At 38.6% G+C, this 25,231-nt stretch overlaps 1 protein-coding gene across 4 annotated transcripts in view; it reads right to left on the bottom strand.

Annotated features, from left to right (window-relative positions):
• Window positions 1–8,048: 8,048 nt before the first annotated feature.
• Window positions 8,049–25,231, bottom strand: part of adarb1b (adenosine deaminase RNA specific B1b) — a 138,117-nt gene continuing 120,934 nt past the window's right edge. For all 4 annotated transcript variants that reach the window (XM_008402286.3, XM_008402279.3, XM_008402271.3 and 1 more), the window contains 7 exons: window positions 22,222–22,336; window positions 20,926–21,094; window positions 20,630–20,781; window positions 18,694–18,862; window positions 15,711–15,892; window positions 13,666–13,844; window positions 8,049–12,984 (listed from right to left, as the gene is read on the bottom strand). In XM_008402286.3, coding sequence (XP_008400508.1) covers window positions 12,808–12,984; window positions 13,666–13,844; window positions 15,711–15,892; window positions 18,694–18,862; window positions 20,630–20,781; window positions 20,926–21,094; window positions 22,222–22,336 — 1,143 coding nt within the window. In that variant the 3' untranslated portion in view covers window positions 8,049–12,807. The remainder of the gene's footprint in view (window positions 12,985–13,665; window positions 13,845–15,710; window positions 15,893–18,693; window positions 18,863–20,629; window positions 20,782–20,925; window positions 21,095–22,221; window positions 22,337–25,231) is intronic.

Genomic DNA, 25,231 nt, shown 5'->3' with positions numbered 1-25,231 from the left:
TCTCATTTATAAAGCTGCTTGAATATTCTAGTCAAATGGGGCTTCATGACGCCTGTCTGATTGGTACCATATGGTCAGGTGTGCAGAAATGACTGCAGTAACATTCTGCATTGAGGGGCGTTGAAAACCTTCCACAGACTGATGCCTGCAACACTACAGGACTGACTGAGGTAGATTTAATTAAAGGTAGAAAATCTATTACCAGGTCTGATGTCCTTGCCTTTTTTTTCTGAGTTAGTATTTTTTTTCTGAATTAGTATTTTTATGAGCAAAGCAAGGTTATATTAGCTTTTTTAATCACCTATTAACCATTTCTTTTCCATTACGTATGGTATAAATCTGACCACTTTGACAGCCTGGAGGGAAGAAACTTTGGTAAGCAGCTTTTTTTGTAAGCAGCTTTTTGTAGTGCCAACCTGAAGATAAACGTCTATACAGTTTGTGTCCAGAATGTGTGGGGTCTGCAGAGGCGTTAGCTGCCCGTAGACATGTTCAACTCCTGGTTGGAGTGAAGACCGGCCCTGATGGTCCTTCCTGTAAAGCCAACTGTTTGTAGTATGAGAGTGAAATACTGAGGCTCTGTCATTTATTCCCTTTTTATCACATACGATTAATAATGTGTATTAACTAACACAACATATCCTCTGTCTTATCAGTCTGAACTCTATAACAGAGCCCGCTGAGCAGTTGTCCTTTCTTCATGCTGTTTAAAAAATCTCAAGACGGACCTCTCCAGATTTTTTAAACACTGCCTCCCTCTGTTCTTTTCCAATAGGTTTCGTTTGCGCGCACTGCTGGATTCATAACAAATGTGTTTTCTGCTCTGGCATCTCAGGTCTGACAATTCCCTCCCTGTGTTCTCGGCGCTGCTGTTTCAGTGTTCTGGGAGAGAAATGATGCCTCCAAATCTTCCCAAAGCTGTCATACCACTTGGAGAAAATGAATAATACCTCATTTACTTGGCGCTGTTTAAGGAATTGTTATTCAAGCGGGAAAAACGTGGATGGAGGCCAAGTTTGTTCATGTAACATGTTTGATGTGGTAGCCGCACAGTGTGGCGTATATGAAAACTTTACAAACAATTACATTCCTATAAATCTGAATATCCTTAAAAAGTTAATTAATTTCTCGAATTTAATTTAAAACGTAAAGTTCATATGTTATATTGATTAATTCCAAACAGAGCAATATATTTATATCATTTATTTATGTTAGTTCTGATAATTAGCAAATAAAATCCCCAAATTCAATGTCACAGAACTTTTTACACAAGACCAATAGAAACGATTTTTAAAACAGAAATCTGGGCCTGATGAAAACTATGACCATCTGCTGTACAGTATTTGGTCTTCGTTTGCACAAATGACTATAAACCCAGATTTACAGTTGTCCAGTTTACTTCCTGCTGGTCAGCATTTCCTGTCCAGATGATCTTATCAGCAAAAGTCACTGCATCCTTTAGCTGTATTAACAACACAATGTGTATCCATTAGACCTACAACATGATGAAGTGAACAGTCCATTTTCTTTATACAGCTGTTGTACATGAGATTTTATATCATTATTCATATATGGTATTCACTTTAAAGAGAAATCCCTTTTTGGTGCAGAAAAGGGTTTTTAATATTTTCTTCTTTGATAAAACAACGAAAAAACAGATTATGATTCCCATACTTTCTATCTTTTTTGCTCTGATGGTTCTAAAATGTTTCCATTTTAAAACCAGACAATAAATTGGTCTGTTGCCCACATGTGGACATCAAATTCAAGGCAAGAAGCTTCACATTTACAGAAATATTCTCACAGACCAAACCGTCAAACTCACCTAAGTTTAGAGATCTTTACTTTGACTTTGCCAGTGACAAGGACACTGGGCTATTAGTTCTTGTTTGCACATTGCTCGGACAATTTAGCTATTCAAATAGCGCCCGCTTACCGGAAAACAGCTCCTTAATGAAGAAATGACTGGGTAATATGCCATAAACTTACTCTTTTATTCCTTCCCACACACTCTTGAATATACACTGCATTGAACCAATATGTACAGTACACACATGCACACACAAACACAAACTTTCCTCACACACACGCTCACACGGGGGCAGAATGCTATTATAATGCAATCTGCAGGAAACGGTGCCAATTTTGCCTTGTAAGTCAGACAGGTCAAATTGCAAATGTCAGCTTTTTTCTCTTTGATTTTAATTATTCTGTCAGGTTCAAAGAGCCTTCATCAGTAAAGGAGCTGTTCTGACAAAGGAAGGCCTGAGCGCACAGATAAGCTCAATCTGCGTCTCCTCTTGACACTTTTCTCCTCCGTACTTAGCCTATCTGCTCTCCTCTCACACACAGCGGCACTCGGGATTACCGCTGAGTAAATTGCAAAGTATCACCGTGCCACAGAGATGGTTTAGCAATTACCAAACGGCTGCACTGATGGGAAGTCAACTTTTTAGCAACACCGTGTTTCTTCACGTCAAATGAATTTTTTATATATTAGACTATGTGTAAGCATGTGTCGTACATGTTTAAAATACACTTAAAACAATTATTATTTCTGTTTGCAGTACATAATAAAAATTCTAGCATGTCTTTTTTAATCTCTTCAAATTTTCTTCAAAACGAGTTGGATTTTCTACAGATGGGTTTTTTTTTTTTTACTCCTGAAGTGGATTAAAAAAAACCCTAATGAACTTCCAATTGAGTAAAACCTTTTAATCAGGCCTAAATGAGCCGTTATCCATCTGCTCCTGTGAGTTTGAGGTAATGACACTCAACTGGAAAAACTTCTTCCTCTGTGTTTAGTCGTGTCTTCTTCCCTGACATTGCTTCAATTAACTCTGTATACATTTTTGGTTTTATAGAAACTCATAGAAAGTCCTCTGCTCTGGTGATTAGTTTATTTCTGTCTCTTTCCTGGACACTCATCAATGTCACATCTGTCTTTTTCTTGGACTAAGTCAAAAACTTTCTGTACTTTCTTTGTTTTTCTTTCTCTCGGAAAGAACGTCTTTGATTCTGCATGTCATTTTACAACTATGTGATGGATGGAGCTTCATTTTTTTTGTTTTTTACCATAATCGTTGTGTACTCTCCATGTTTCCCTGGACCCAGGCATTTCTGCTTTTGCGATTAGCTCTATCTGGAGTTGTTCCTTTCAACTGTCACCACATGACAATACTGCGTTTGTAAGTTAGCTTAGCTGATTGTAATGTGCAAAAATTAGAGTCAGATTTAAGGAAATATTTGGTGCTTTATCAGTAGAATGGACAAATGAATATAAGATTATTAAAAGTGAGTATTTAGTCTATTTTCTGTTTCCTTTCTGACTAGTTTATAGCCAGATTTACAGTCATATTTCTAATGACTGAGGCTGGTTCTGTAGGAACAAAATCATATATTCTCAGGTGCCTCAAAATGCTGTTTTATCAGCAGCATTATTACTTGTGAACTTGCTGTGGTCCCACTGCAGCTCATTATGTCCTTTTGCGTTGACAGCATCCATCTGTGTTCAGACTTTAAATTTTTTACACTTATTATCTATGCATGTTCCTGATTTATTAAACATTTCAACAGTTCCTTACATCAGCCAAGTGAAGCTCGTGGTACTGGCAGTACTGTCAAAACTCTTCATGAAATTTTCAGTCATCACAAAGTTTCTCAGTGCAGAGGAGTTGTTTCTGCAGAATGTTGTTCAATGCTGTATGATGCTATATGATGGTCGGCCCACAGTTAAACTCAACTTGCATCAAATCACATGAAGCACCTCAACGGACAAAGTGATTTTCTTTTTCTTTTGGTAAAACATTTTACACAGAGACGCTGTGTTTCCTTTATACTTATAGTCTGTTGGTGTTATCACCTGAGAAAACACCTACACACACACGCACACACACACACACACACACACACACACACACACACACACACACACACACACACACACACGCACACACAAGGTCACATCCATACTCTAACCGGTGAATATCAGGAGGCTCGAGCCGGCCGAGGTGGAGACTGGTCTTGCTGTTTGATTCGCCACATACATCAACTCTGTTGAGCAGAAAATTGAAATGGAAATGTGGGCCTTGGAGGAGTGTGGCTCCCATTTACTCCTGGACCAGAGCTAATGATTTGTCATTTCTCTCAGGGGCACAAGCTGTTGGCCTCTCCCTCACTGCCCTCCTGCGCCGGGACGCCCAGAGCTGCTCCTCTGTTCTTTACTGCGCTGGCGCTCTGAGGCGACATGCTGATAAATTAAAAGAATGCATATTTTAATGTTTACCAGTGAATCTTTGTTTCTGGCCTCGTGGAGATGATTTTGGGCTTTCCTGGAGCTTATAAATACTAAATATTTAGCTTAAATACTGAGACAAAGCCAACTTTAATTACTCGTAATAAAAAGACTTGACAGAAGTTTTCCGTAGACAGAAAGAGCAGATGGTTTCTGCATTATTAAAACCCAGAGCGTTTCTAACGTGGTGAAGTTTGCTGCAATGACTGAATCTGCTTTTAGAGCTTTCATCCCACCGACGGGGCGGTAAACTGCAGGGAGCCCAGTGTTTATAGCATCTATAGATCATTTATAACTGATCTGATAGTTCATCTGCCCAGAGAGTAAACAAAGAGATTACTATCAACGTGTAGGATTATTTCAGGGTTTCGTCTCTGCTGATTTTTCTCCATAGCTAAATAAATATGAACAGCAGCAAACAAAAATGTAATATTTTGATGAGCTTGGACCAAAATAAGTATTTAAAAATATATTGGTTTTTTAATCACTTCAGAGACAGATGGTGAAAAGCTGTGCATTCGACCCATAAACCGACAAACAAAAAAAAAAAACATTGCAAATCCGACGTTACTAACATAGTTTTTATTTTCTTTGCTTTCCTTCTTCTACTGCTCTGTTTTGTATCAATCAGCAGGTGAAACGGTGGGAAACATCCTGCACAGGCTGACAGTTTATTACAGTGTAACAACTGGTGCAATTCTGCTAAATAAAATGTCCTTTAAAATAAATAAAGACTCTTCACTCTGTTTAAATGTGGCAGGTGATAAAGATGTCTGCGTAAAGAAGCTGCTGCCATAAAATCTGGATAAAAGTTGATTAAATTTGCTGAACTAGTGGGACTTTCAACGGTTTGTTTTGACAATATTTTGATATGAAGTTAGGGGCAGAAAGTTTTTATAATAGATTTTTTGTTTACACCAAATGAAGAAATGACCGAAATGTTGACATCAAAATATGTCCATAGAGGGAAATCTAATCCATATTTAGAATATATTAACCAGTTGAGAGCTGTTAGAGGAAATAACAAAGAGTCTCCAGAGGAAACTAGGAGAAAATGGAAACAAAAAAAGAAAGAAATTATTATATATGCAATGTCTCATAAGTCTTTTACAGTTGGCGGGAAAAAAGCATAAAACTAAAGATTATTTTTAATAAATGAAAATACAATTTATTTCGGTGATAGGGATTCGTTCCTCCTGTTCACACAGTGACTGTTACCAGCTGTACTTTGTACCTGTCAGTTTTTCAATAAGCATCTATCATAAGTTCTGTAGCTACAAGCTTTGAAGATGGCGCTCTGTTTGCTGTTTTTATGGATTTGTAAACAAAACCAAAATGATCCATTTTGCCAATGTTTGCTGTTGATATTTATGTTTCAATCGCAAGAAGCAGCAGAACAGGAGCCACTGATCCATCACACATTGATAGAGCATCACTGAAATATGAACACACCATAACAATATTTATTATTATCAACAATGGGTTTTTGCGTGGATTATTTTGTCATCCACTAGGACGTCCTGCAGCATCCACCACATCTCTACTTGCTATAGTTTTATTTCACCTTTTTAATAAAAAGAAGTTTAGGAACCGCTGGACTGAACTGTATAAGGAAAATGACATCAACTCACTGAATTGATGTCACTGATCCGTTTGTTGTGACTGACATCCACAACAACACAAAAAAGTCAGAAAGCTTCTTCTGAAATTAGGAAAAGATTCAATGCCTTAAACGTGACATCCTTTTCTAAAACTAGACAATGTTTATTAATAATTAAGCATCTATCCGGTTTCAATAAATCATTCCAAATCAGATTTTGTTTGATCTGAATGAACTAATCAGTAAAACAGCAGCATGGATAAATGAGTTCCTCGTTCCCCAAGTTAAGTAAACGTAAAAGCATCTGACCTCAAGCATCTTTCAGATCTGAAGTAGGTTTTGATTTACTCTTCAAATGAGTTCGGTAAGCACACAGAGGAACCCTGATGACCCTCCTTCACTTGCTGTCGGACCTGAAGATTAAAACCAGCAGTAAAATGCATGAGACGCCTCCGTCTCACTAATCCAGCCTCCACACTGAGTCTGACTGACACCCGACACGTAAGCAATTAGTTTCTGCAAAAATGTCACCACAGCCACAAAAAGCTACTCTACAGATTATATAAAAAAAACAACAACTTTGAACTAATGTGTTTCATTGTGTAACGCTGCAGAATCAGGACTTGACGAAAGAATAAAGGCGTGGCTCCGGTGATGGTGGACCCGGAGGTGAGTTTAGAAATGAAATATGTTGTTTGTCTAATTAAATTGGTGATTCCATCGGAGATCTCCAGTGACAGGCTGTTCATTCTCAGGCAAACAGAGCGACAGGTTCATGAAATCAGGCTGAACAGATGTTCCTTATTGTTGTACTGCACAGTATTTTCACCCATTGCTCTTTGTTACACAAGTTTACATCATATCACTAATTCTTGCTTTTTTTTCCTCAAAACTACTTATTGCAGAGCCGATGCTCTTCTAATTTGTGGTTTGACATCCATTATTCAAAAGAAAGGAAGTGATATATCATGTATGAAGATCATATATAAAAGGTATAAAAAAACCGAAACAAAATATTTTAATCACATTTATTACGTACTTTAATAAAATATTATGGATTTTACTGCGGCTGCACAGTGGCGCAGTTGGTAGAGCTGTTGCCTTGCAGCAAGAAGGTTCTGGGTTCGATTCCCGGCCTGGGGTCTTTCTGCATGGAGTTTGCATGTTCTCCCTGTGCATGCGTGGGTTTTCTCCAGGTACTCCGGTTTCCTCCCACAGTCCAAAAAAAAACATGACTGTTAGGTTAATTGGCCTCTCCAAATTGCCCCTAGGTGTGAGTGTGTGTGTGCATGGTTGTTTGTCCTGTGTGTCTCTGTGTTGCCCTGCGACAGACTGGCGACCTGTCCAGGGTGACCCCACCTCTCGCCCGGAACGTTAGCTGGAGATGGGCACCAGCAACCCTCCCGACCCCACTGAGGGACAAGGGTGAAAGAAAATGGATGGATGGATGGATTTTACTGCCACCAGTGCAGGCTTCCTGTTAAAAATGTATGTTTAGCACGTAAGGTTGAAGCTGAAATAATAATAAATCATGGTCATATGTCCTTGGATTGAAAAACATCTTAAAGCTTTTCTTTTGTTGCCTATAAGTTATAAAAGTGAATATCTGTTGCAGTGTTTAATTCTTCTGAAAACCGTTTTCTGCTGAAATGTATCAACAAATGTCAAAAATTGTGTGAATTATTTCATGAAATATGCAAACAAATGTTAAATTAATATGTAAATACCACTTTTTCAAAACAGGATTCAGAAAGTTGGTCATTTTTGCGAACTAGGAGCTTCGACACAGTTCATTAGGAACAGAATCGACCCGGGGATGGACTAACAGACGGATGTCAGGATAACCTGCTGCAGCAATGCTTTGGCTTCATTGTTGACATTGCTGAGTGTTTTATGATTTTCTTTTTTAAGGAAGAAAAGTGTTCTGGACCTGATTTTGTTTTATTTTAGCAACTTAATGTTGAGATGTGATCTGTTTAACTCTTGGTGATCAGAACTGAATCTCCAGGAAAATGATGTGCAGAAGTGATAAAACTGACTCCACCTTGACCATCAACATGAGAATTGTGAATACTTGTTATCATTTCACAGACACACAGAGAGAAGAAAAGTCAAAGACATAATGAGAAATAAATTTGACCCAAAGATCAAAAGTAAACTAAGAACTTCTTTATTCTTTTTTTTTTCTTGATTTCATATAACTATCTATCTGTTTTTTCTACATTGTCCTTAAAAGTTTGTCATCATGCTAGGTGCAGCTTCAGTGTTGGTAGAACATGCAAGGTCGTGGTTTGAGTTGGTGGAGGATTTCACACATTGGACAACTGGACCCAGAAAGAGCAAAAGCCTCCAAATGTGGGCTCACTGAACAGAACCAAAAGAACATAACCCCACCAAGAAGGGGGAAGGGTTGCACTGACCGTCTTCAGGGATTCACGAGGGGGTTAAGCAGAAGCAGTTCAGTTCTTGCTCCAGTAGTTGAATCCATCCGAACCATAAATGGAGACTTTTTTCCTTTTTTTTCCTCTTTTTTCTTTTTAAATCATGACATCATCAGTTGACATCTTTAGTGCAGTCAAAAAAACCTAAACTCTAGAAGCAGGCAATCTTAACGGGGCATATACGAAAAAAGAAAAACCCTCAGACAGCTTTGTAAAAATCAAAAACATTAACAGAACGGACTGGAAGAAACAGAGAGGAAGAGAAACATCTGTCACACTTGCATATGAAGTTGGCCTACTGGCTAGGATTGTAGGGTTAAATTGTAGGGGATCACTCAATCAGACTGTTCTTCATTTTTACTATAACGCTAACTTCAAAGCTGTGTTCAAATTGTTCACTTATTCCTCATTAGTACACTAGAGTCGTTTTCATCTCCTGTGCACAATTTCTACTGTTTACTTGAATGTACAGTTCACTGTACATTGTTAAAGACAGACCACTGTGCCCTACAACCTGAGCTGACCAAGTCCATTAAGGCTAACATCAGCATTCTAACATTCTCCGCTAATGATTAGCTTTCTAGCCACTATGTAGGTAGTGTACTAAAAAGCTGCTGACTGGTAGAGTAAAGATAGTCTGTAGAAGTCCTACATGGCATCATCAAATTAGACCATGATTAAATTAAGCCTGAACTAACATTAGGATTCTAGTGCCTTTGAAAACAGATAACAATGACTCTAAATCTACCATTAATTGTGCACTCAGAAGTTCTCAAATGGTACAAAAGAGTAGTGTTGAGGTGGTACACTTCCTTTTTAAAACCCCCCGAATAACCTGAATGGACAAAGAATGCTAATGCTAAATTTAGCAAGCTAACATGCAATAAAAGGGCCAAGACAACCCAAATTGGGTATATTCAGGATTTAGCGGGAACATCAACATGCAGAACCCTTATCTGACGGTTCACGCCCCCCGCAGCAAAATTTCCAAGTCTTGACCGGTCCGCGATAATAAAAAGGTTGGGGACCACTGGCCTATATGACCGCTGAGTAGCTCTGGATATCAACATATTGATGCTGAAATTAACATGTTAACACACTAATACCCAACCACCCAGCCACTGTCGACCATTTATTCTTGCAGACGTGTCAATATTGGACATATCATGAACAAAATGCCATAACATATTGGCATTTATATTTCTGTTGTATTCAGATGCTGCGTTAGGTTGTTTCATAGAAATGGGTGGAGGCATTTTTTGATGTGCATTTAAAGCCACCAATGTAGTCTTTAGCATGTTAGTGTTAGCGGTGATGTACATTATATTAGTGACCGTTTACTGTGTCTAAGCCAACCAAGAAACAATGTTGTAGAATAACATATTGCTGATGCTAATATTAGTATGCTTAACATACACAGTTAAGAATAAATAAAAAAATTGCAAAAAGTTGCATTAGCAAATGTTTTTCTCTGCTTTGTTAAAAAGTTCAGGTTTACCTCAGTGTTTCCAGTTTTTAAACACTGCAAATATCTTCAATCTTCAAATTTTCAACACTTTCTAATATTTCACGCACACTAACAGCATCAACTATGGTCAACTAGAAATTCAATTCAATTCGATGTCATACAGTATAGTGAGTCTACATTAGCTCTACTGTATTTCAGCTTCAGTCAATTAGGCATGGTAATGCTAATGTTAGCATGCTATCATTAACATGCAGGGCAGCTAACATCCACCAGTTATTTCCTTTTTTTTTTTATAAAGCGTTCCCGAACAGTAGAAATAGTGTACATAAAACAAAGTGTAATGCCTTGACTGACCACAGATGATAATAATGTAAGCACGCTAATGCTGATGTTTGCATACTGACACTTATTGTCCGCAGTTGATTTTTGTGACTTTCCCCGACTTCACGGAAAGTAAAACTGGTAACATAAGACTTAGTGCAACTTTTATGATAATGAATTATGTTATTATAAGGTTTTCAACCAAAAACAAAACCATTTATTTATAACGTAATGTATGCTGCTGGTGCTTGTTTATGCAATATACCTGCAAATAAACATATTAAAGCAGAATTTAGTGTTGCAACACAAAAAAGCTGGCTACACCTGCACCATTCAGTTTTTTTTTTTTTTTGTACACATACAGTCTGAGTGAGTGAACATTTTGAACACAGCTTTGATTTTCTAATGATGGCTTAGAAAATAAAAATCAAAACAAGGAGGACTGGACAACCTTTGATGACATCACGAGTGCCAGCTGGTGGAGGAGAAATGTAACAGTGCTGCTTGTTTTTTTCTTCCTGCTGTATCCGTCTTGCTACAATGGGAATGAATCGTGTCGACTCTGGAAGTGTTGGTGCCATGCTGTACATTGGCTGTAGTCAGTGATTCACAAACTTATATATAGGAACAATAAGATCTTCACATTCCTACTGACAAAGGAGAGAGCCAAAAGGTTTCCACAGGGGGAGAATTTGCCACATTTGTTGTTCCTTATATGCACAGAACAAGTATATTGCAACAGTTATGATTGCAGGTCACAAAATGCACGGTGGGTGCCGACAGCTACATTTGCACTAAAGAAGCCCGACTTTTCTGCCCAATATGGAATATACTTTTTTTTTTTTTGTTGTTGCAGAAAACACAAGTACCAAAAAAAAAAAGCCAGTAAAGGGATGATTGGCGGAATAATGGCAAGCTATTAAAAAACAGGTGTTATTAACGCTGGGGCGGGGGGGGCGAGGGGAACACGTGAAAATCTACATCTTTGGTGAAAATTTAACTGAGTATGCTGAAAGACACCTGAGCACACACAAATTTCACACTCAAACTGTGTTTTTTTTTATCCTACAGCTGGAAACAGGAATTGACTGAAGTTTGTTAGAAATGCATCTTCATTGACCAGTTTAAAACATGGGAGAGTATCGACTCACGGTGAACAGGAGTTAATACACAGAGAGGCGTTAATACGGGAGGCTGAACATCAAACTGGAAAACTGTACATTTGGTTGGACTGGCGTCAGGTTTCAGCATACAGCTTCTGAGTCTGTTCATGCACGGTCTGTGAAGGTGCTTCCAAGGACAACGTTGTGGAGATTGCATGTTTGCATCACAGCCACCACAGATGGGCTTAATGTGGCATATCTTGAATCTAGCTTCATATACTGTACCATATGTGTGCTACAGGACATCTACTATTATCTGATCTGACAGCTGTCAGGGGTCTCTGTGGTGTAAATACAAGGTCTGAGAAGTTTGTTGTACTGTCACTGTTCTCTCAGTAGTTTCATCCCCAATAATCCTTTTTTCTTTTTTGATAAGGGAACACAAAAAGTAAACAAACAAAAAAACCCTCTTCTTTTGAAGCCCACCCCCCCAAAAATCATTCAATCACAAGAAATTTAGAAAATAGAGACAAAGATTCAAAGCTGCCTGTGGAGAAAGTTGCTGGCATTCATTCAAAAATCATTGACGCATAGAGTTCCCCGTCGCTTGTTTTCTGCTCGGCAAGCCTCTCAGTTCAGTTTCCATGCAAAGCCATGGATTCAAAAAGGAAACCAAATAAATCAAGGGAAAGAAAAAGAACGTGCAGCGCCTCCTAAAGCTTCGTCCCGGGACCCAGGTGAGGGGGAGGACTCCGACATGACCCCCCCGGATATTCAAGTATGAAGTGACAGCGATGGGGAATACCTTTGAGGACAAATGAATGAATAAATGAATGAAAAAATAAAAATAAAAAATGAACTTAAGTGTGCTAAGCTGCAGTCACACCTGTCCTGAATCTGTTTTATTGTGAGTCAATCAAACAGGGCGACGCTGTTTTAGAACATTTTCACCTTTAATAAAAGGGGCTAAGGACGCATCAGAGAAACACACATTATATGTTATTCCTACAATATTTTCACTTTTCTGAACTAGATTTACATCTTGAGGATTTATGAATCATTAAATTAAAGATCACTGTTTTTAATTTTAGCAATTACCTTTAGGTCCATACACATTGGTATTAGTCAGTAACAACAACAACAAAAATATCTTCCTTCTATGCTACATTTCACCCTATAAAGGCTACACTCATTTTGCGAAAAGAGACAAAAATTGTTTTATTGCCACTTTTCCACACCTACAGCATGAGGAACATTTCTGTCCTGAAAACAAAGTGACTGAAAAAAAAGAGCAGTGATTCCAGTTTAAAAACAGAAAACAAGTAAAACCAAAATTATAGGCTTAAAAATCAAAGATGAGAAACAAGATGAGGCGGAGGTCCTCTGAGGAATGATGAGCTATGGAGAATTCGTGGAGCCACGCAGATGACAAGTGCACATGTGTAGCTGACACGTGGGGACGGAAATAAAATGTCACTGAGGGGGGGCTCGATAAGTTTTCCGGCCTGGGTCAGGGAGGGAGGGCAGGAGGAGCTGGTGCATTGGGAAACCCCCCCTCTCCGTTTGGTCCCCGGACTCAATCAGGAGCTGAGGGTGAACTGGTCTTGCTCGATGGGCTTTTTGACCCAGGCCCCCAGGCCGGCCTTGTGGAAGGCCTTGATGAGGGCCTTTTTAGCAGAGTGGTACTCCATGGCCGCCTGCTTGGCCTCATGGTATGAGCTGGGCTTGGGCACTTTGATCCGCAGGATGGATGACAGCTGGGGAGGAAGAGGAAATGGGAACAGAAAGTAGAATTTAGGATGAAGCTGAACAGGTTAGGATAGCTCTCTGTGCTTTACAAAACATATTTATTACATTTTTTGCACAGAATCATTCTTACTGTATATAATGAGTTTTTATTCTGTTCCGTTCTATTCTGAGCTCCTTTCAGGATGAGCCACGCCCCCATCTCAATGTTTACATGTGAAAATGGCTACAAACGTTATACAACTGTGCATCTTTGAAAAGCAGAAGTAGAGCCTCCTGCACAACCAACAAGAATGCAGCAAGTGGTTTCTAAATGGTAAGCCATGAAGACCAAGCAACACAGGCGGCAAACTTTAAAGCCGTGTTTGTTTCTAAGAAAAAAACAATATCACAGATAAGAATTTTAAGTATTTGTTCAATCTATTATGACCCAGCAACCCAAGCTGAGCTTTAGGACATTTGGTCAGCTGGTTGTATGCGCTGTACAATGGCTGCTGGAAAAGACAAGGGTTTAGTTGTTGATGCTGTTTGTTTGCTAATGTTTTCTAACAAACTTTGAACCCTCTGCAGAACAGACATATTTATACTGAGACAAAATTAGGGGCATCAGAGCAAAAAAAAGAGAAAAATGAAAACATCATTTTTTTTTGCAAAGAACTATAATAATATAATGTGCTTCCGGCTCTCTGTACCTTCGAGTGCAGGCGCACCCAGCGGCTGTAGAGGGCGTGTTTGCAGAGTCTGGAGGGCCGGCCCATATCGTCCTTCCCCGTGGTGGCGTTGATCACCTCCAGTGCCTGATCGCCGACCGTCCAGTTCACGCTGAAGTTGGGCGCCTTGCCCGGCTGTCTGGCCTCAGCGTTGCTTATACCTGGGAATCCCAAACAGAGTTGGTATGCTTTCCTGAACAGCTCAATACTATCACCTCCTACTATGCTTAATCGAAAAGGCATCCTGATGCAGAGGCAGCTTATCAAGCAGCCCTGATGTCTTTTAGCATAATTTTTTCTACCTTTTTTTTATGTGTTGCTATCTAACATGGTGGAGAGAAATGATGCCATCTACCTCGGAGGGGGACTCTGAGGACGAGGCCTGAACTCTTCCAAAACATGACAGGGCTTTGGCCTCCACTGTGTCTCAAACATAAATGGGAGATATATGGATGCCATAAATCCCTGTGTCCTGCTCACTTCTGTGTGTGCGTGTATGTGTGAAAGTGCATTAAGCTCCTTGGTTCCATTTGGCAGCACTTGTGGCAGAAAATGATTTACAGCGGATGAAATCCTCACTGCTCTAAGGCCGCAGCCCTTCACCGCTAAAAAGTCTCTAAAGCGGAAAAGGTTAATAACCCCGGACTATTATCTCCTCTAGAGAGGAACCACAGTGGAGGAGCAGAGGATCATGGGGAACGGCGAGTAAAATCCAGGAAGCAAAGAGACGCCCCTGACCACAACGTAACGCTAAATCTGACTGGTTTTAAGAAAACACAATGGCTATTCAGGAAGTGAAGTTTGGACTGAAAATAGCTCTTTGGGATTTGTTTTGGTGCCAGTTTTGAGGTATAAATGGAAACATAAATAGGCAGCAGTTCCATTCATAAGAAGCCGCACAAAACAAAGCACTGGTGCAGAGTAGTTTGGACTGAAGGGTTGGTATGTTGTTTAAACACTTTGTGAAATTCAAGTGTGGGTCACTCAGTCCCTAGTGGGTGCAGAAAGGAGCCATTCAATATGAGTTTATTCTGACATAACTGGAGTTTTATGTAGATCTACTACAAGCAGGCATATTGTTAAAAAGAGGTTCAACTGGTTACAACAGCCAGTGAGCTAACCAACCAACATCCATCCATCCATCCATCCATCCATCCATCCAACCAACCAGCAAGGTCTTCCATCCGACTAACCATTCATACAGCCAACCAGCCGAAGAAGAGAGAGAGGTGGGTTAAATCTGTGTTTAAATAGTTGACAAATACCATTTATCAAAATAAAGCTGCAGTCAAAAAAAAGGAAGGAACAGATTTATGAATTTATAGCCAACATGATTTTGTGGGATAGATTCTTTTCTACAAGGGTTGTGCCAATTTTTAATGTATCAATTTTACAACAATGATCCATATAATGAGTTTATGTTTTAGTCCGCTGTACTTAGATTAAGCAAAAATAAATGTTGACCACAATCCAGCCAAATAATCTTAGCGAGATCATCCTGCTTGACGTAATCAGAATGACTTCTTTGATATTCTAATGATATATTTTAGCTGTTTTACAAAGAAACGATGACAGGCAGAAGAACAAAAACAGAGTACTAAATTTAAAAAAAAAGGAAAGTAAAAGAAAAACAAAAGGCTTTTGAAAAGGTCAAGCCACTGCTGAAAATTTATACAAAATGTTAAAGCTATTCAAATTCCACAGCAGAAAGGTAAATGTCAGCTCAGATCAAACAAAGCAGGAAAGCTCCTCCTGTCCTCCTTTCCTCTACGACTGACTTGTGAGGTCAAGAAATGTGTTTACTACCCAGAATTAAAATCTTTCTGCTTGATATTTGAAGAGCTGGGATTGGATTATCAAAGTTTAAGAAGGTGACCTCACACGGTTGGGTTTTTATCTTTTGAAATTGTGAACGTGACAACGCAATACGGCTGGGAATCTAAGGGAGAAAAAATAAATAAAATCTCCTTTTACCAGCGGGTCTTTCCTTATTTTATCATCTATTTCACTTCAGTGAGGGCTCTTACCGCTGAGCAGAGGCCTGTTGAGGGTGAACTGCTGGGGCAGGTCCTCGATATCCGCAATGCGCTGGTACATGGCCCTGGAGAGGTGGTCGGCATGGTAGAGGCTGCCGAGGATGATGCTGGAGAAGTAGATGGGCTCGGTGAAGTAGCTCATTAAAGAGCCCTGGATGCCCACCACATTCCACCTGGAGAGGGAAAAACATACAAGACAGAATCTGAAGCACAGAAACCACACTGTGATTTGTTTTTAAAGGGTATATTCTAGAAGCCGATGCTTTATGTGGTGAAGCTCTTTTCTTTTCAAGAGAGATGTGAACCTGGTTCATTTTGTTTAGAATAAATTGAAATGTATTTGTGACTGAACTGAAAAGACTTGGGGTTTTTTTGTAAAATGCCTCGAGATTATATCTGATGTGAATTGTTGCTTCTAAATAAACTGAAGTGAATTAAAATTGAGTTGAATAAAGTATGTAATTATAAAGATGGATACACCTGGAATAGAATAAATAATTCACACGGATTTAGAATCTCAACATTTCAAGATTTACCTTAAACAAATATTTCTAAAGCTTGGCAGTTTAAGCATAAATATCAGCAGTAGTTGTTCATAAAATGTAATTAAAATGTCATTATTTAATGACATATTATATCACTCTTGTAATAGTTTGAACAATAATTTCTTGTGAATAAGAGGCTGTAAAGCTGTTTGAGCTTCTCTGGGTTATTAGTCAGTAATTTAAAAAAATGGAGATTTAACATTAGAGTTCAGGTTTGAAATCAGACTTTTATGTTTCTGTTTTATAATGTTTCCTAAGCTAATTATCTTCATCTTGTTAGAAAGCTAAAACACATTTACATGTTGCTTTGCGATCGACTGATTCACTATTAGTGTAAACAAGCAATTGAATAAGAGTAACTAATAACGTGGGAACATCTCTAGTTATAGAATTATGTACCAAGAATAACTAATTTGACCTGTAACATCTGTGTTCAATTTCAAGTAAGGAACATTGGCAGCATAAAACACGCAACGGATGCGACGCTGCACAAAAGGCTCTATTGTTCCACAACACAATATTCTTGGTGCAAATGTGTCTGAGGAGGTGAGTGTAAAACTGGAGGGAAGGAGAAATGAAATCTCAGGCTTTTATAGCTGCAGGCAGTAAAACACAAATTCAGCACAGTCAAACAGCTTCATATTATTCTCAGCCATACACACACATTGTTTTATCGCAACAACACGGCAACACAAATGCACCTGAATGCCTTCTGAAGGACACACGGCGAACAAAAAGAAGCAGAAACAGGCAAGCACGCTCATTGGAGTTATGTTTTCAGAGGCATTCAATTTTGTTCCTGTCAAACCTCACTGTATTTCTGCGTTGTGTTTTTTCCTGCAGAATATAACGCTTTATGGCTCCACGCAGGGAGACTAAACACACACAGAAAAAACCCAGAGAAAAAGTAAGGAAGAGAAACTGGTCCGGTTTTAAACACAGAATAAAAACATAATAAGAACATGGAGATTCTGTAAGTTAAATCGTTTTAAGAATTTATTTTAATGTGTTTCTGATATTGAGAAGAGATCAAAAATGACACTTGAAAATTCAGATTTTATGTCAACAATTTAAGCACTATATGTATGTTAATCGTAAATAAATAAAAAAATCAATTGTAGCCTAAACTTTGGAGTGTAGAGATGCACTGCAAAACTCTTCATTGGAAAATATGAACTCCTCTTTTCTACTCAAACTCGCCATAATTTTGTTTTATAGCAACTATTTCCAGCAGCTATTCACTTTAAAATAGAACGATACTTAATAGACCATAACGAACTGCACTTCTTTCAAGTTGCTCAAGTAAAAAAACACAAAAAGGTTTGCAAAGTTCCCAGAAACTACTGAATGATTAGAGAGCAGAATCATAAGCAGGAAACTTATGTTGTCTAATAGTTGCTAAGACTCAAAATAGTCTGGATATTTAGCTATTATATGTTATTTTTGCTGTTCTTGGGTTTGACAATGAATTCTCAGTTCTATATAATTATTATTTTTTGGCTGATCCAGATGAACTTTGAAGGCAGACAGATTATTTATGACAATTAAATAAATATTTAATTAATCCGTTAACACTGAAATAAATCAATGGCTATTTTTGATCTTTTGATACTCTGTGGTTTTCTTTAAATTGCACAGAAACACAGAAAATGTCAAAACCAGTTTGTACCAGTCCTGAAACACTAAGCTGTAAACGGTATTTATGCTGCATCCCACATGAATTACACAATCAGCATTCAGTTACTGTGCGCTCAGGCAGAGTTTCATCCAGGCGAGAGGAGGTGGAGCATTCTCATGATCAGTCATGGAGAAGTTTCACCATTCATCAAAGTGTTGCCTTGAACATGGACAAAGACTAAAGACGCCATGATCAGCCAAGAAAAAAATTCTTCCAGGGACAAAGGATTCATCAATTCACCAAGCTCCCCTTGACACTCAGAAAAGAAAAAAAAAACATGGACTTGAATGATAAAGTGTATCGACAGAGAGGGGATATATCACTTTGCAGAAAATTATACTGGCAGCAAATAAAACATGAGAGTCCAGAGGAATGTAGCTGAACGGAAATCAGGCATGAAGTTTTTGGGTTTATCTAATGAAAAAATATGATGTTGCACACATTTGAATGCAAATAAATTAGTAAACTAATGTTTTTAATGATGTTGCTGTCAAAAATGTAACTTCTTGGAGCTTTTTGAATATTTTCAAAAACAAATGCATCATGCAGTATTTGGTAACATCTAATGGCAAAAGCTGGAAACTGCAACAGTCTGTAAACCATTTATCTACCGTCAAACTACAATGGCAATAAAAGGTGGAGTTAGTCTTGCTCAATCAGTAACATGACTGCTAAACATGATGCTGAAACAAAGAGAATTCAACCTGTTTAACACTTTACTGTATTTTGTACAGTATTTGAACCAAATTACCTTGCGATCTTGTCACTGCAGGACATGGTGAGCAACCGCTCTCCTTGAAGCACGCCGTCCCAGGTCTGGATGGTGTTACTGGACCGTACAGGAATGGTGCCCTCCCCTGACTCTATTTTGGTCCTGAGCTGGCCTCTTGCTTTGCGGTTCGGGTGCCGGTCTCCCTGATCTGAGCAAGAACATGATCACACATAAAGCAGAAATTCATATTAAAAAAAATAAATAAATAATCTCAGACAGACCGATGCCTAGCTATCATGATAACCTGATGAACAGAACTGATTAAATTACATATTATATATGATATTATAAACCAAACACCAACTACTGGACAGAAATGAATCTGTGCTGTTACAGGTCAATCATCTGGGAGTCCAGGGTACCTCCTCTAGCTCCGCCCCTGCTTATGTTAAGGGGCATAAAAAGTGAGCGCTACAATATAAACAATGGATGAAGTATGTTAGATATTAAATAGCTTTTAATGGGTAATATTTAGAAAATATACATGCAGTATGTATGCAATGCAAACGACACAGGGAAAAAGAAGAAAAAAAATCTAGAAAAAAAAAACAAAAACAGAAAAACAAGAACATTTCTGAGTTTGAAAAGTCAAAAATCTGCAAGAAAAAATAAAACTGCAATTCTGAAATCAATCACAGAAATTTTCTAGAAAAAACAGAATTTTCTGAACTCAAAATTGTTTTTGTTTTTTCAAGAAAGTTTTTGAGATTAAGTTGTTTTGGCAGAAATTGACTCTTCCTTTTTTGTTTTTAATTAATACACCATTGTACCGATGCCTATGGTTAAGTGAAAACAACAAAACAATATAAAATCATAAAAATTTAATTTTCATAGTTTTACAAAACATATATTTCCATGACTGCTAAGTATCACAGCATTCAGATCGAATGACAAGCAGCAAGCTGCTGCCCCCATCTACAATCCAGTCCTCTATGTAGTGAACACAAACATTTTCATGATTTTACCATTCAGTTTATATTTCTTACTTGGTTCTTGCATTTTTTTGCATCGGTACCTGGATGTATATTTGATTTTATTTATTTTATTTAAGGCAGAAAGCCTTGTTTCTTTTTGCAAGACAAAGCTAAACTGCATTCTGTCCCACACAGAAACATGATAATGCATTTAAAGAAAAAAATAACATCTGCATTTTTTTTCTTACTCTTGATTTTCTAATTATGTGCTGAAACAGTAACTGGGAAACATTTGTAGAGGTTTCTGTACCTGCCTCCTTAACGTCTATGCGAGGGGAGCATATTTAACATGTTTACAGGTACAGGCAGACTGAACACTTTGAAGATGCCTTTATCATTTTTTTAATTTAACATAGCCGAATTAGCCTACAACCTTACTGCCAGTGGTGTAATTATTTGGGTATCGTTGCAATTGTGTTGCATTTTGAGCAGCATTTTACAAAACAATTCCTCACACTAGTAAATTGGCGTGTTTACTGACAAAGCCAGTGTCTCCAAAAGAAGAAAGCAAAAAATGTCGTGCACATTATGTTGTCAAAGTTTTCTGATGTTCCACCAGCAGGCGCCCATCTATTCACTGACTAATTGAATGTGGCTGTTTTCTATTCAGCCTGCCATGTGCAGTGGAAAGCGGCCTGACAAGAGTACGAGGGAGGTTAATCAGACAGACAGAGTGGTTGGGCTGGGTAGGAGAAAGACTGATGGAGGACGACAGAGAATGACTAAACGCTCTAATTACCAGCGCCTTGTTTAAATGCGTCTGTGAAGCATATTTTGGACACTGGGCTAACATTCAAATAAAGCAAAGCATAACTCTACGTTTAATTAAATAAAACCAATCAGCGGCTGGAGCTGAATTCTGAGTAAAGACGGGAAGAAATTAAAAACGTGTCCTGAGAGCCGAGGACGAGATATGGAGATGGAGCCGGCTGGTTTCGCACCTTCCACTCCGGCTTCGTGCGGAGAGAAAATCCTGGCGTCTCCGCAGGGCGAGGTGCTGATGTAGAGGTGAAACTGAACGTTGTCCTGTAACCTGTAGCCTCCTTTGTCACACGGCACAAACATGGACTTGTGATGGTCCTCTTTTATGTTGCTACAATCACAAACCAATAGCAAAAAAACGAATGCTCGTCACATTTTATTTAAGCCATAAAAATGCAATCGGAATATAGAACATTTGTAGAAATGTACAGCTGCACCTTACGAGACTGAACAAAGGATGTGTTTGTCCACTAACCTGAGGTAGAACTCCAGCTGGGTGTAGAGGTACCTGATGAGCGAGCGTCGGGCGATTATCTCTGCATGGCAGTCGTTTAGTGCCAGGCCGCGGTCACTCATGTACTCACCGTTGATGCACTTTGTTCCTGTGGAGACACAGATGACCTGTGCTTCCTTCACATCAGTTCCTGTTGGGCGGCAGGGGGGCAATAACACAGACACAGCCGGGTGAATCACATGTGTCCACACACTAAAAATGCTGGTCCTTAACTAAGAAAAGGCAGACTGCTGTGAAGGAGAGACGGGACACTTCAATATGTGTCAATAATGGAGAATCCTAGCAGTTTACAGTCAGCTTCGTTCTAGTTATCTTCAGCTGCACATTCAGAAACACACACATACACACACACACTTCTGTCTGCTGAAGGGCAGATGCTTTGCCAGCACCAGTAAACTTTAGAATAGGCACATGTCAGTCACTGGTCGTCAGGTAAGCCATAAAAAGTTCCAGTTTTTAAAACAAGATTTTTACTTCACAGAAAGGTAATGTACCTGGTAATGACACAGCAGGACACTGTGAACTCCACTCTATTTTCTCAGTTTATACACACCACACTCAACAGGAGCAAAAGAAACACGAATACTTCAGACATTCCCAGTATTTGATGTTCTAGAAAACTGTTAGAGAATTGTTCCTTCTGCTCTTTACAAATATTATTTTTTCAACTGTTTGTGTCATCGGAGAACCAATAAATATCAATATATTTGAAATTATGAGTCAATGAAACTGCGCTATTCAGCAGCATAGTTGTAGTTGCCTGTTTGATGATAGGTAGCATTAGTTAAATGAAATAGGCATGGAAGCCAAAATATGAACTAACTAGCAAGGTTACAAATTCTTTAAAGCAAAATATGTGAAACATTTTTTTGTAAAAACTAAGAAGATTGATTTTTTACTCAAAAACTTTAAACCTATCATCTTCTTTTCAGATCAGCTGGATGTATCCTCACACCTCACAAATCCCAAACAGGATGGATACCAGATAAACTGGAAATATTAGGATGTCTGTTTTCAGAAAAGAAGAGACAAATACTGTCTTTTGTTTCTGCCTGTGGTATTTAGAATAGAAAGGTAGAAGAATAAAACGTGATATTGAGAAGATCCATCTTTAGATCCTACTGTTAATGACCCAATTAACAACCAAAGCACTTATCTCTTTGTTTTAATTACCCTTCCAAATAATACTTTTATATGACCAAAGCCGTTTTTTTGTAAGCACGAAAGGCATCACCGGGTCGCCTCTTCCTATATTACCTGTTGTCATGACGACTCCTGCCAGGACTTTTCTTCGTGCATGAGGGGAGGTGAAGTTGTCTGTCAGCTCACTGAACTTATCCACCACCAGGCGAGAGACGGCGTCAGCCAGAACCTGCAGACACAGACAAGCGTGCGGGAGGACATGCACATAACCGCACAAACACAAAAGCCTCGCCTCAGATATGTCAGCTTATAGAGCATGTCTGATGCTATCCGCCGCTGGAGCGCTATCTACCTGTCACTGCGCTCGCATCCGGCATCAAACGAGTCAAAGCGTTAAAACAGCAACAAGTGAAACTGGGCTGCCCCCTCTGAGGTAAACATAACAATCTTTTAAGCAGCGCTGTTGGAGTTTGGAATGACAGTTTTAGTTTAGCATCTCCCTTCTGACAGCAAATCAGAGCAAAGAAAACAAACAAACAGGCAAACGCGCGCCTCAGTTGAGAGCAAAGTGCTCGCCTGATTTCCACAGCTTTAATCTCCAGCTGAACGTTTGAGGAAACCTAAAATGAACTTCACACATCTTTAACTTTTGGACGGCCCGCTCCTCGTGCTGGGTCTTTAACCACTGCTAATGTGATGGAAAATGACGACAACCAAAAGGAGAGATGACGGCTGGTTGATCACAAATTAAAGGAATCAGTCTTATATTACTTCCTTGCTACTTCAGAGTCACCCATTTAAAGCCAGATTACTTCGGTTTTTATTGCCAAGGACTTTTATTCTTTATGGCCGTAAAAATATAATTTTCTTTGCCTCTTTTTTACTCTTTTCTCTCATCAAATACATTTCGGTTTATTTGTAGTTTGTGCAATAAGACAAAAAAAAAACAATAAGAATTTTGTAATTAGAATTATAAAATTCTAATTGCAATTAGAATTTTGATTGTAAATTGTAATTACAATCAAATAAGACACTTTAAGATAAGGTCCAAATTCTGCCACATCATTTTCTCCCATAAGTGTTATGCAAGATAGAAAAGTAGAGCTGAAATTAAATATCATGCAACAGAAAATTAATATGAGAAGTTACTGGGGGTGTCATGGCTGAAATGGGCTTCAGGACAAGATGAGAGGGTGAACAAAGAGAGAAGAAAGGTCTGCTGACTATGTGCCAGACTGATTAGCTTTGCTGACTGAGTTCTCTCTCTTCTCACACTGGCTCTCATCTAAGACAATAAACTTCACCTCTCTGATAACCTGTGTGAATGAGACTTCAGTGACAGCTTTATAGATTACTGCAGTTTGAAGGGTGGATGAGTTGGGAGTTTTAGCTCTTTGTAAACCAAAGTACAATGTTCACTTCAGAAGAATATGTTCCTTTGAGGTGTGTTTCACCTGTCAGAACTTACTAAGGTAAAATCTTGTCATCAACATAATCAGGGGTAAAAATATGGACAAATTCTGATTCGACACCAAGAAGAATGAGCTTCTGTAGCAATAACTTTCTGTAAGTCTTTGTTGGTGTCACCACTCTTCTTTATGATGTTGCTTCAGTTCATTAAGGTCTGCAGAGACTCATTCATAAACAGCTCTTGATTCTGTGATGTTTGGGATCACTGTCCTGTTGACTGATCCAGTTTGGGCCAAGCTGAAGTTGTCAAACAAACAGCCTCAACTTTGACTTTAGAATAACTTTGGTGTACAGGGGACTTCTTGGTCGACTCAATGCCTGCAAGCTGACCGAATCCAGAGAGTGTTAAAAATGACAAAGTTCTAATAATCACCCCTCTACCAACATGTCTGTTAATACACTTCTATTAGCTTCACTTTAAACTTTTACTGTGTTAATTTAAAAAAGTTATTACATAGATTTTAAAGTTTTAAAATATCAACACTTAATCGCATAAAAGTTCTAGTTGGAACCTTTATTTTCCATTCTGGTAGGTCCATAAATCTGACGCACAAGCGACATCAACAAACAACAGAGATGGACCACAAACCCTCTTCTCTCACTGTTGTTGAGCTATGTTTACTTATTCAACAAATAATTTAACAGCAGAAAGCTATTTTGAGTTAAAAATGCTGCTTATTGTTCTATTTATATTTTTCGATTAAAATGCGATTAGTAAATTACAGACCCTGCAATTAAAAATTTTAATCGATTACATCACTACTTTAAACATTTCTTCATTGGTCTTGTGTGTCTAAATGACATTGTTCCTGAAATTCTCTTGACAAGCAATACTTCTGCAGTCTAAATAAATTCTAGTCAATTTATTTATAAAGTGCCGATTTATAAAGCACTTTACAAGACAAACAGATCTATTTTGTACCAAATAAATCCAGTGTAATGCAATCATACATTACACTGGATTTATAATTAATTACAGACATTCCAGCTCCTATTTAGACTAATAGATGCAGCTCTTGGACATTTTTTCCCATTTTAACGAGGAGCTGCATTGTCTGACTCTGAGGTGAATTTGCAGTTACATTCACTGCTGGGAACACAAGCTTTCTGAAATGTTTTCTATTCGTGAATAATCGTTCTCCCTGCAGAATGGTGGACTTTAGTCGCTCTGACACCTTACAAGCAGAACCAGATTGATTGGCAGCTTCAATTGCTTCTCCAAGGTCATTGCTAATGTATAAGTTGGCATTGTGTTAAGACTTGTGCTATTATAAAGGTGGTCACAATGCTGACTATCAATCAACCAAAGGATTGTGATTAGCAGCTGGTGACTTCTATTTTCCCTTAAGTACCATGGAAGCACTAAGGGTGCACTTAGTTTTTTTCATGACTATACATCTAAGATCATCTGTGCCTCACCAGGGATACAAAAGTACAGCAATATGCAGTCAGAAAATAACTGATGATATCTTATACGCTTATATACTCATTTCTGTTAATATCAATGTCAGCTGTGCCCGTCTTTGACACCCCTCGTTGTTATATAACTTTGCACATTTGTGCTACAGACCGGCACTAAGCTGTTCCCTTACCATCGGCTGAACACATGAACACTGAGTGACTTTAACATTTAGACGTTGCTGTTTCCATCATC

Source organism: Poecilia reticulata, chromosome 2 (assembly GCF_904066995.2).
Source record: "Poecilia reticulata chromosome 2, P_reticulata-male-v2, whole genome shotgun sequence".
Taxonomy (NCBI): Eukaryota; Metazoa; Chordata; class Actinopteri; order Cyprinodontiformes; family Poeciliidae; genus Poecilia; species Poecilia reticulata.
The sequence above is the reverse complement of the archived record's forward strand: the minus strand, read 5'-3'. Positions and strand labels throughout refer to the sequence as shown.